The sequence below is a fragment of the Silurus aristotelis genome, assembly GCF_946808225.1.
Source record: "Silurus aristotelis genome assembly, chromosome: 28".
Lineage (NCBI taxonomy): Eukaryota > Metazoa > Chordata > Actinopteri > Siluriformes > Siluridae > Silurus > Silurus aristotelis.
The window spans coordinates 561,346-573,643 of NC_139601.1; the positions used below are offsets into that span (position 1 = coordinate 561,346).

At 42.8% G+C, this 12,298-nt stretch overlaps 2 protein-coding genes across 2 annotated transcripts in view; one reads left to right on the forward strand and one right to left on the reverse strand.

Moving 5' to 3' along the window:
- LOC310721680 (rab GDP dissociation inhibitor beta) overlaps window positions 1-5,897 on the reverse strand; it is a 7,791-nt gene extending 1,894 nt beyond the window's left edge. The window contains exons 1-8 of the mRNA XM_083533564.1: window positions 5,334-5,897; window positions 2,068-2,175; window positions 1,862-1,958; window positions 1,637-1,771; window positions 1,126-1,324; window positions 788-919; window positions 435-534; window positions 1-139 (exon numbers count right to left, since the gene is read on the reverse strand). The exon at window positions 1-139 is cut by the window's left edge and continues 33 nt beyond it. Of these exons, the coding sequence (XP_083389690.1) occupies window positions 1-139; window positions 435-534; window positions 788-919; window positions 1,126-1,324; window positions 1,637-1,771; window positions 1,862-1,958; window positions 2,068-2,175; window positions 5,334-5,519 (1,096 nt within the window). The 5' untranslated portion in view covers window positions 5,520-5,897. The remainder of the gene's footprint in view (window positions 140-434; window positions 535-787; window positions 920-1,125; window positions 1,325-1,636; window positions 1,772-1,861; window positions 1,959-2,067; window positions 2,176-5,333) is intronic.
- Window positions 5,898-6,284: 387 nt separating this feature from the next.
- Window positions 6,285-12,211, forward strand: tmem43 (transmembrane protein 43). Its single transcript, XM_083533751.1, has 12 exons — window positions 6,285-6,854; window positions 7,339-7,488; window positions 7,633-7,767; window positions 7,862-7,956; window positions 8,052-8,101; window positions 8,316-8,385; window positions 8,459-8,529; window positions 8,751-8,872; window positions 9,206-9,280; window positions 9,397-9,498; window positions 11,266-11,383; window positions 11,487-12,211. The coding sequence occupies exons 1-12, from the start codon at window positions 6,849-6,851 to the stop codon at window positions 11,687-11,689; spliced, it is 1,197 nt and encodes a 398-aa protein (XP_083389877.1). The 5' UTR covers window positions 6,285-6,848; the 3' UTR covers window positions 11,690-12,211.
- The last annotated feature ends 87 nt before the right edge of the window (window positions 12,212-12,298 follow it).

Consider the following 12,298-nt stretch of genomic DNA (forward strand, 5'->3'; position numbering starts at 1 on the left):
TGATCTGGCACGAGTTGACATCTTGAGTGTTTTTGATCGGATGGTTCAGCAGGCAGATGACCCTGATGACCCGGCCCACTTTCTTAACCTGGGTGGGGACGTAGCTGGGATCGCACAAAAGCTGCTTACATCGGAAAACCTGAAAGACCAGACGTGACAAAATCAAAGACAAAAAAAAAAGATATACCTTTATTTGTCACACAGGGGGGAAATTTCTGTAGTAAAATCAGAAAAAAATTATTTTATTATGACCTCTGTATGACCTTCAGAACTGATCCCAGGTCAGACTGGATCTCCTCAAGTGTGGACCAGGATTTTCTTTTTCACATCACAGTAAAAGTTTTGCGATCCTGATACCTCTCTAACCGGACGTTACTGTGTGAATACATTTTGTGATTTTATCAATTTTTTATTGCTTCACTCTTCCACCTCACCTCTCCTTGAGATTTCACCGCCGCCACTTTTCCGTTTTCCATGATGATGTCGTCAACCTGGCGGTTCAGCATGTACCTTCCTCCATTCTGAGCACTGAGTCTGTAAAACACACACACACAAACACACACACACAACTTCATTACACAACCACCTACATCATGAAACTACTTTTCAAAGAACAGTAATCTTGATGTTCAGATTTCCACAAAGGAGGTGTGGCCTCAGCACTTGTCAGTCACAATGATAAAAAAGTGGGTGGGACCTATTAAAAGTTTTCGCTTTTTTGTTCCAGTGACGTTTTTGTGACTTCTCAGCTCTTTATAATGTATATGAAGGTGTTTGTATTTGGTACCTGGCGAAACTCTGAGGCAGCTCCCCGAGTCCATACAGCGGGAACAGGTAAGGACTGTGATCGTACCGTGCCACAGAATCTGAGTACATCCTGATCCGCTTTATGGTCTCCAGACACGGCTGGTCCAGATAACTACACACACACACACACACACACACACACACACACACACACACACACACACACACACACACACACACACACTCAGGACACAGGATGATGCAAAACCATATGGATAAATGATTAATCTGCAATTGAAAAACATGTTCAGTGTATTTGAATGTGTGTGTGTGTGTGTGTGTGTGTGTGTGTGTGTGTATTCGAGTCTATTTACTAACTCATCAGTGCTGTACAGAGCCAGTGCATGTCCAACAAACTCCACTACGTCCAGCCCCAAATCAAAATGGCGGAACACGTCCCTCATGGTGGCCCGGTGTGGATCCATGTCCTGGTGAGTGCGAGGGTCATGCTCATCAAAGTTTAGGATGAAGAGCAGCAGCTTCCGGAATCTTCTCTTATCAAACATCCCCATGAGATCTGTCAAACAAAAACAATCAGGATCTGAATTTACCTTGTTTTGAAGAAAGCATATTGTTGGGAAGCAGCTGAAAATGCATTTTGTATCAACAGGATCTTTTCAGAATCAACAGAAACCCTCATACGCATCAAATATCTATCTATCTATCTATCTATCTATCTATCTATCTATCTATCTATCTATCTATCTATCTATCTATCTGTCTGTCTGTCTGTCTGTCTGTCTGTCTGTCTGTCTGTCTGTCTGTCTGTCTGTCTGTCTGTCTATCAGTCTATCAGTCTATCAGTCTATCAGACTGTATAGTGTGTTACCTGAAGCGTGGGCGTCAGCCTCTGTAATGGGAACTTTGTGAACTTTTCCACCTTTAAACACGTAGCTTCTGTCGATGACTTTGAAGTCCAGGTATCGTGTGACCTCTGTGAACAGCAACATTTTCACCAGCTGCCCTGTAACACATCAGAACATCATGTACAGTAATCTCTCACGACACCGGAATATACCAAAGGTTTAGGAAATAATATTGGTCTGAGTCTCACCATTGGACAGCATAAACTTTGGAATGAGGTCGATGTTCCAGTCTTTGCCGCGTCCCATTCCTTTAGGAGGTCCCGGAAGCTGGAAGTGCGTATACAGCTGTTTCACACAACACACACAAATAAAAATAAAATGAGTTCAGCATTGTGTAAATCTATACACTGAGTCCAGGATCAGAGAGATAAAAAACAGTGTGCGAAGTTCAGACCTGTTCAAGGGGTGAGATGGAGGTGCCCTCTCCTCCATAATACGGGTTCTTGTCAATGTGAAGAACCTTTTTCCCACAGATGGACAGCAAACAGGACAGAATGCATTCCTGTAGAGAGAGAGTCATTAAAACATCACACCAGCATCATAACAGCACCAAGACCATAAATCTGATGGAACACCTGTATAAATACAATAATGTAGCAAAATGTGAACACCAAAGTCCAGCATAAAACACAGCCATTAAAGTACCAGTTACACCAGCATGTCCTGGTGAACCAGATGAATGCCATCATACCATAAAAATAAACAAATCATATAACAGAAACAGTGACGTAAAAATAATGTAGCTCTGGAATAACATCAAAGCAACATCAAGGTTACTCCAGAGAAACATTAAAGTAACACAAGAGTGTTACAATGACACAGTAAAATGAATTCAGAGTAACATCTTTGTAATACCACTAAAATCCCAAATTATACTAATCCTGATACCTCTGTAGCCTAGCATAGTGGATAAACACCTCTAATAACAGGAGTATGAGTAAAATTTGTCTGAGTGTAATGGCAAAGTAACACCAGTGTAAAAGCAACATGACAGCAGTGTAACAGTAAAGTAACTGAGATAACTGTAAGTTGCTCTGGATGAGGGTGTCTGCAAAGTGCCATAAGTGTAAAGTAAATACGGTGTAACAGTAACATCACTGCAGTGTAAAAGTTAAATAACTGTAGTGTTGCAGTAAAGTACGAGTGGTGTAACAGTAATGTGTATGCGGTGTAACGGTAAAGTACGAGTGGTGTAACAGTAATGCGTATGCGGTGTAACGGTAAAGTACGAGTGGTGTGACAGTAATGCGTATGCGGTGTAACGGTAAAGTACGAGTGGTGTGACAGTAATGCGTATGCGGTGTAACGGTAAAGTACGAGTGGTGTGACAGTAATGCGTATGCGGTGTAACGGTAAAGTACGAGTGGTGTGACAGTAATGCGTATGCGGTGTAACGGTAAAGTACGAGTGGTGTGACAGTAATGCGTATGCGGTGTAACGGTAAAGTACGAGTGGTGTGACAGTAATGCGTATGCGGTGTAACGGTAAAGTACGAGTGGTGTGACAGTAATGCGTATGCGGTGTAACGGTAAAGTACGAGTGGTGTGACAGTAATGCGTATGCGGTGTAACGGTAAAGTACGAGTGGTGTGACAGTAATGCGTATGCGGTGTAACGGTAAAGTACGAGTGGTGTGACAGTAATGCGTATGACAGTTATATTAAAATGACATAAACGAGTTATTACAGGTTTATACAGTACAGTTTCACATGCTGATATAACATCTTTGTAATACCACTAAAATCCCAAATTATACTAATCCTGATACCTCTGTAGCCTAGCATAGTGGATAAACACCTCTAATAACAGGAGTATGAGTAAAATTTGTCTGAGTGTAATGGCAAAGTAACACCAGTGTAAAAGCAACATGACAGCAGTGTAACAGTAAAGTAACTGAGATAACTGTAAGTTGCTCTGGATGAGGGTGTCTGCAAAGTGCCATAAGTGTAAAGTAAATACGGTGTAACAGTAACATCACTGCAGTGTAAAAGTTAAATAACTGTAGTGTTGCAGTAAAGTACGAGTGGTGTAACAGTAATGTGTATGCGGTGTAACGGTAAAGTACGAGTGGTGTAACAGTAATGCGTATGCGGTGTAACGGTAAAGTACGAGTGGTGTGACAGTAATGCGTATGCGGTGTAACGGTAAAGTACGAGTGGTGTGACAGTAATGCGTATGCGGTGTAACGGTAAAGTACGAGTGGTGTGACAGTAATGCGTATGCGGTGTAACGGTAAAGTACGAGTGGTGTGACAGTAATGCGTATGCGGTGTAACGGTAAAGTACGAGTGGTGTGACAGTAATGCGTATGCGGTGTAACGGTAAAGTACGAGTGGTGTGACAGTAATGCGTATGCGGTGTAACGGTAAAGTACGAGTGGTGTGACAGTAATGCGTATGCGGTGTAACGGTAAAGTACGAGTGGTGTGACAGTAATGCGTATGCGGTGTAACGGTAAAGTACGAGTGGTGTGACAGTAATGCGTATGCGGTGTAACGGTAAAGTACGAGTGGTGTGACAGTAATGCGTATGCGGTGTAACGGTAAAGTACGAGTGGTGTGACAGTAATGCGTATGCGGTGTAACGGTAAAGTACGAGTGGTGTGACAGTAATGCGTATGCGGTGTAACGGTAAAGTACGAGTGGTGTGACAGTAATGCGTATGCGGTGTAACGGTAAAGTACGAGTGGTGTGACAGTAATGCGTATGCGGTGTAACGGTAAAGTACGAGTGGTGTGACAGTAATGCGTATGCGGTGTAACGGTAAAGTACGAGTGGTGTGACAGTAATGCGTATGCGGTGTAACGGTAAAGTACGAGTGGTGTGACAGTAATGCGTATGCGGTGTAACGGTAAAGTACGAGTGGTGTGACAGTAATGCGTATGCGGTGTAACGGTAAAGTACGAGTGGTGTGACAGTAATGTGTTTGCGGTGTAACAGTAAAGTACGAGTGGTGTAACAGTAATGTGTATGCGGTGTAACAGTAAATTACGAGTGGTGTGACAGTAATGTGTATGCGGTGTAACAGTAAAGTACGTGTGGTGTAACAGTAATGTGTTTGCGGTGTAACGGTAAATTACGAGTGGTGTGACAGTAATGTGTTTGCGGTGTAACGGTAAATTACGAGTGGTGTGACAGTAATGTGTATGCGGTGTAACAGTAAAGTACGAGTGGTGTAACAGTAATGTGTTTGCGGTGTAACAGTGTTTGTGCCATGTTTAACTGTCATGTTTAACTGCAATAAATGTGTGTTGCTGCCTGGTGTGAATTTCTATTAATCAAATCTAATTCTTATTATTTTAATTATTATTTATTGTGTGGGCATTTGTGTGCACACATGCAGGATTATGACCCCCTAATCCCTCACAGATCAGCTCTCTTAGTGATTCATTATGATTTGTGTCAGCTTTAATAAGAGATTATTTTTACACTCACTCTGACAGTTATATTAAAATGACATAAACGAGTTATTACAGGTTTATACAGTACAGTTTCACATGCTGAATGTATATATATTTATATTTATATTACTTTACTTATTTATACATACATTTATGTATGATAAATATGGTTTATTATACTTAGGCTCAGCATATGACAGATTGGAGATTTCTACTGATGATTATGATGACGATGATGATGATGATGATGAAGATTTTCTTACCTTGAGCCCGGTGCCCAGGACGATGACATCGAAGTCAGACATGCTGAATCTACTGGAGCTCTCAGACAGTTGAAAACATGGATTGGTGAAGCTGCTGCAGTGGTTTCTCTCTGTGTGTGTGTGTGTGTGTGTGTGTGTGTGTGTCATCACCTTCAGAAACACAGTATTACACCTGTATGATCCCATCAGTCATAATCCTCTCAGCAGAGGAAAAATAGTAGAGGAGATCTGACTGAGACAGTGAGAAAGAGAATCGTTGTACAGTGAAGTGATACTTGATACGCATTACTGCTGCAGGATTTCAGTCTTGCTCTCAGGTGTGGAAAATGGTGCAGAAAAATGGATAGGATACCCCACAGACAGATAGGATTCCCCTCAGACAAACAGGACACCCCTCTTACAGAAAGGATACCCCTCAGACAGACGAGATACCCCTCAGGCAAACAAGATACCCCTCAGGCAGACGAGATACCCCTCAGACAGACAGGATACCCCTCAGACAGACGATATACCCCTCAGACAGACAGGATACCCCTCAGACAGACGATATACCCCTCAGACAGACGAGATACCCCTCAGGCAGACGGGATACCCCTCAGAAAGAAGAGATATCCCTTAGACAGACGAGATACCCCTCATAGAGACAGAATACAACTCAAAAAATTAGCTTTTCAGATACAAAGCTGACTCAGACAGACAGATAGATTTTTTTTATTATATAATTGTATCCAAAATTATTGACTAACCAACACTAATTACTAATTAACAAAAAAAAATTTTAGGCAGTAAAACTTGTGAAACCTTGTTTGTGTGTGTGTGTGTGTGTGTGTGTGTGTGTGTGTGTGTCTGTGTGTGTGTGTGTGTGTGTTTCGCACAATCATCCAGCAGGCGGCGGTGTGGAGGTTTTGTATCACACGAAAGAAGGACTCAGACTTCATTTCCCGGCATGCTTCGCGGCTTGGAGCGTGCTTCCGCAATAAGGTGTTCAAAAAGTAGGTGTCGGAATTGAATTCCCTCATCTTCATCACCACCATCACCCACTGCGTTATATTGTAATTGTAAATGAATCACTCTACAACCCTGTGACACTGTGAAAGTGCGCAGAGAGAGTTGATGATCACTACTTCCGCTTCCGGTTTTCAAATCTACTTTCTGTTTGTAAGAAAGGATTCCTATTCAGTTGTATTTCTATGCTTCACCACTAGAGGCAGACACACAGTTTACCAAGCAATGACAAGTAATTTTTGACCTCACAGTGCACCGTCCCCATCAAGAGTATAAAAGGCCAGAACACCGAACAGCAACGTGCAGTCTGCATGACGTTACCTGCCGAACAGCCAACAACTAACAGAAGATCGCAAGAGTAAAGTTACCCAGTAAAGTTTATGTTCTACATCCTGTGTCGTGTTTTGACTGATACGCTGATCAGCGCACACCAGATAGTGGAGCTCATTTTATGGTCCTTCGAGCTAGAGAGTAGAACTTCCTAACACTGTTCGTGTAATTAAGAAGATCATGTCGGTAAGCAATATCTTATTCCTGCAGAACTTTACATGCATTTTGGTCTCTGTGTGTGTGTGTGTGTGTGTGTGTGTGTGTGTGTGTGTGTGTGTGTGTGTGTGTGTGCGTGCGTGCGTGCGTGTGTGCGCGCGCGCGCCACAAAGGAGTTGTCACTTTTACTGTGTATGTACTTTTTGTCCATTTATAGTTACATGTAAAGTTTGTGATTCTGTCTTTAAATTGTTAGTGAGACACTGCAGTGAGACGCCTCTGTCATACAGGACACTTACACACTTAGCTCTGACTGTTACACAACTCTGGCACTGGAGACTCCTTCCTTTAACATTTTCTGAGTTGTTAAAAATGATAGCGTATCAGAAGGAGCATATTAATATCAATCTGCAGTTCTGTCAGAGCTGCTGTTATACAGAGCTTCTGACCAATCACAGACCAGTGTTTTTATATTCAGTTATATTTTGCTCACACTGCTGTGTGTGTGTTGTAGTCTTCTGGTGAGGACGGTCGGGATCGACACACTCGCGTACACACCCGGAGCTCTCCAGGGTTTCTGGAGCGTCTGGGAGAAACGATGGGAGGGATGTTGTTGGGTCTGGCCCTCTTCTTCTTCTCCCTTTACATGCTCTTCACTAATGAGGTCAGGGAGCAACGATGATGTCATGTGGTTTTACTAAATGCACAGTGTTAAGAGCAGCACATGTTTAATTGATATAATCACACCTAGACACACACACACACACACACACACACTCTCTTCACTTCCTTTTTTTTTCCTTCACAGGGCAGAGCCATTTGCACCGCAACCTCTCTGGATGAGGGACTTGCTCAGGTCGTCACGCTTCACCCAGACATCAAAATCGACCCTCAGAACAACGAACACCTCGTTCACCTCTCGGCGCCTTTGCGCACGGCTCAGGTTCCTCCGCATTACATACACACAGATTATTTACACTGTAATATCCTTTAATTATTCACATCTCCCTCTTTCCCGGGCTCTTTCTCTCTCTCAGCCTCTGTATGATCCAAACTACATGGTTACTGTTCATGCGGTGAAGCTGAAGAGGAATGTGGAGATGTACCAGTGGGTGGAGCATCAGGAGTCATGGTGGGTTACAATTAACATAATAAATTAGTTACATCATTATTGTTCTCAGGCTAGTTCCTGATCCTCCGTGTTCACTTACTGTTTCTGTTAAACAGGGACCATACAGAGAACGGAGAAACGAAAACGGAGACTACGTACACATACAGTGAGTTCATCCTTCTCATAAAACTAAATCCAAACATTTCCTGTAAGGGGGAAGATGTTGATAGAACATATATGGAACGAGTCTCCAGTGACGAATGAGAAGTAAAACGATCAACATCTTCAATTCATCAGCCCAAACACACACTGATTATTTTCCTCTAGCAGCACGACGTGATGTGTTTACTCTCTGATTCATCCTGAGCTTTTGATTTCAGACACTGAGTGGAAGCCAGAGGTCGTCAACAGCAGGAACTTTGATTTAGAGATCGGTCACGTCAACCCCAGGTACAGTGCAACACCTATTTTAAACACACACACCATGGTATCTCTTTGTATATCTTTTTGTGTTGTGTTGTAGTGCAATGGCAGTGGAGAGTGTTACTGTCGACGCCCCGGAAGTCTGGGTCAGCCATTTTTCTCTCTCAAAAGGTATCTGTTGGATTACGGTATTTCCTGAATACAATGCAAATAAAAAACAAAAAAAAATGTGATAGACAGATGTGTGTGTGTGTGTGTGTGTGTGTGTGTGTGAGAGAGAGACTCATTTGCTGAACCCAAATCCTGCTTTAATACTGATTAAGGCCACACTGTGGGTTCCTCTTGGTGTGTGTGTGTGAGATGTGATTGTAACGTGGTTATTTACTCTGCAGGTTTGATCGATCAGATCAATAATTTCCAGACTCTAAGTCTGAGTGCGCTTCCTGTTACTGATCCATTTCTCACCGTGTATGAGGATTATTTCTACCACACAGCCAACCCACAGAGACCCGAGGTACGTACACACACACACACACACACACACACACACACACTCTTTTAATAAAGAGTGAGTAGTAAATACTGAGTGAGTGGGAAAATGAAACGCGCAGGGACGGCTTTTTACCACCTTGACGTGGATACACAACTCCGGGGTAAACAATCCACATCAGGATTCATGTCGTACTCGCATCTCACACACACACACACACACACACACACACACACACACACACAGTGTTTATTACTCATATAGTGACTGTGGATCATTGTGTGTGTGTGTGTGTGTGTGTGTGTGTGTGTGTGTGTGTGTGTGTGTGTGTGTGTGTGTGTGTGTGTGTGTGTGTAGGTAGGAGACGTGCGTGTGAGCTTCTCCTACGCCGGACTCAGTGGTGAAGGCTCCTTTCCCGGACAAGCGCAGAAAGTGAGTTTATTCACCAAAATCCTCTATACACACTTGATAAAGCATCAGCTGATTTTCATTATGGAGGTGTGTGTGTGTGTGTGTGTGTGTGTGCATGTGTGTGTGCGTGCGCGCAGGTGAGTGTGGTGGCAATGCAGAAGGAAAGCAGACTGATGCCTTTTAAAACCAAATCAGGAGACACGCTGGAGATCCTGTACTTGGAGGAACTCACAGTAGGGGTACGAGTGTGTAACTGGTGCTTATGGATCTTTGTAGCTAATGTTGCTAACAGGTGCTTAGCGTAACAGGTTAGCGTTTTGTTGTTCACTTCGTCAGACGGCGTTAAGCTGAGTGATCAAGATAATGTGTTTGGCCTAAACTAGAGATCAACCGATTCAGCGGTTTTGTCGATTAATCAGCACCGATAGTTTATTGGAGGCAAAAATTTATACAGATAGTTTACGTTATACAGTATAATAGCAGCCTCTAGAGGCGAATCACTGATGCCTAGTGTTACTTTTAGCTTCAGTTTGAACTTGTCTTTTATTTACCTCAATACAGTGGAACCCACTTATCTCGACCTCGGTTAACTCGCCAACCCTATTAAGTCGACGTTTTTGAAGTGGAACCGCCAAATTCTCGCTTTGTCTTAGCATTTTTTTAATCGGTTATGTCGATTCTTTTTTTTATTTATTTTTTTTTATGTCGCCGTACCCTGATATCTCGAGCACAAGGGGGGGGAATTTGCCACCTAACGTCGGTTATGTCAGGAATCCTCCTGCCACGCCCCCTTTGGCGGCGGCATTCCCCGAAGCACCCTGCTTCTTCTCCCGTGTGCTCGTCGCAGTCATGCTGATCACACACACCTGACTCTCATTCACTCACTCATTCCATCTCCTATTTAAGCCCCTCCCCTCCACACACTCGCGGTCCGTTATTGTTTGTGCATGATCGTATGTGTTGGTTCATGGCGGTCTGTGTAATCGCGTATACGTATCCTGCTACGTACCCTTCTTTTTGGACTCCGCATTCTCTCAACGGCCCCCCGGATTACCCCGATCCTGCTGTTTTCCATGTTCACGCTGTCTGCACCACGTTTATCCGTTGCTGCCCAGCGCTGCGCTTTCCATAGCGCGGATCCGTAGATTCTTTACACCAACTGTCTCTGCTTTCACAGAACTTGGTGGACCGCGCTTCCGGAGCGCACCACTGGATATTACTGCTTCGCTACAAGTATTGGTGGATTATCTCCTGAGTACAGGTAGTCGTCGACTTACGACCACAATTGGGACCAACAGATTGGTCGTAACACGATTTAGTCGTAAGTAGAGTAGGCTGCATGTACAGTACTGTGAAATGATGCCGGAAGCTGGTACGCACGCCGTGGCCAGCGATTGTGGTCGTAAAGTAGAACGGTCGTAAGTCGACAACTACTTCCGCCTCCTTATCTGCATTACAGGTTATCTCGATCCGCATCAAACAAATCACGGCAACGCTGTTGTGTACAAAAAACACGTGCATGCAGATTCTCATTTAATAAGGCACATCATGTACATAAAGACATTTTAAGCTTGTTAATATACTGCCGCCATATTGGTTTTCGTTTATCTCGATCATCGGTTATCTCGACCCTTTTTGGCGACCCCTAGGCCCTCGACATAACCGGGTTTCACTGTATATATTAATCTAATTAATATATTCATATTTATTTCATTTAGCACATTTTCATCATGTCAGTATTATTTTACATGTAGTTTTATGTTCATTTGTTGTTTTAATCCAGTACTCATTTGAAAAACTATTGGCTGATGGATTATAGGCAATAATGATCATACCTAGATATTGTTAAAATCCACTATCACTCGACCTCTAGCCTAAAGTATGAAGGCTATATGTTTAATATGCAGATAATAGATCTGATTTATTTAACTTTTTTTTTTTTTTTCTTCGATCAACTTTGATAGAGATTGAGACATTATACACTAATTGTATAGGTGTGTGTGTAGGAGGTCTTTGCTCGAGAACATCAGTCTAACATGATATGGACGTGGGCTCTGAGACTTGTAGGTTGGATCCTCATGTTCATCGCAATTAACATGACCATGCACATCTTTTACACTCTGGGTAAATAACGCACACATCTACAATTACCCTGAAATTATAATTACTCTTACTACACCGTAGTGTTTGTGTAAGCATGTTATTTAGTGTGTGTGTGTGTGTATAGTGGACTGGGTCCCTGTGCTGAGAGAGCTGGTGTCAATGGGTGTGACGCTCTTCGCGGTGTGTGTGTCCTTCTCTCTGTCTCTCCTCATCATCTCCGTCGGCTGGCTGTTTTATCGCCCCCTGGTGGCGGCACTACTCACCGCACTCGCCCTACTGCCCATTATCATCGCACACATTCGAAGAGCCGAGAAGAAACACCAGTGACGACTACAGAACGCTCGGATGGTGGATCGCTCAGAGTACTTTGTTACAGACTGATGTTTAAAACCAAAAAGTAAACACACTCCTACTCAGAATGGTTGTTAAGAATGTAAAGACATTTAATACAATTACTGATAACTCACCCTGAGGAGATAAACACCTCATACTCTGAGACATGCTTCAGTCAGAGAACCTCGACAGTGTGGCTACATACCCAGATTCTGATACGTCAGAAGATGGTGACTGATCTGGGAGTAAATATTTAATGTGAATGGTGCAGGCTTCCCTTATTTAGCATTCCTTATTGTTTTGTAATCTATGCCTTCTGACCAATCAGAATCTAGTCATCAATGCTCTGAAACTTGGATGAGTAATGAAATATATATGGTTTCATACGTTTTTAGTTCTTTCCTTTGAATGGTGACACAAAGGGGAAGTCCTATGTTGTCATAAAAAGAGGAAAATGTTCTGTATGCAGATTCTGTAATTTGTAGATTAAACACACTCCCATGGCTTTTATTTGCATATCAGATTCTGATTGGTTCTTACCATTTACGATGCAATAACACGTCATGTTTTCATGGTTTTACCTGCTACAGTGTGGGTTATTTT

What these genes read in the sequence shown, in the direction of transcription:
- tmem43 (XM_083533751.1), top strand. An exon ending in CCAACCCACAGAGACCCGAG is followed by an intron (nt 8,873 to 9,205) that starts GTACGTACACAC and finishes GTGTGTGTGTAG; the next exon opens with GTAGGAGACGTGCGTGTGAG. An exon ending in TTCCCGGACAAGCGCAGAAA is followed by an intron (nt 9,281 to 9,396) that starts GTGAGTTTATTC and finishes GCGTGCGCGCAG; the next exon opens with GTGAGTGTGGTGGCAATGCA.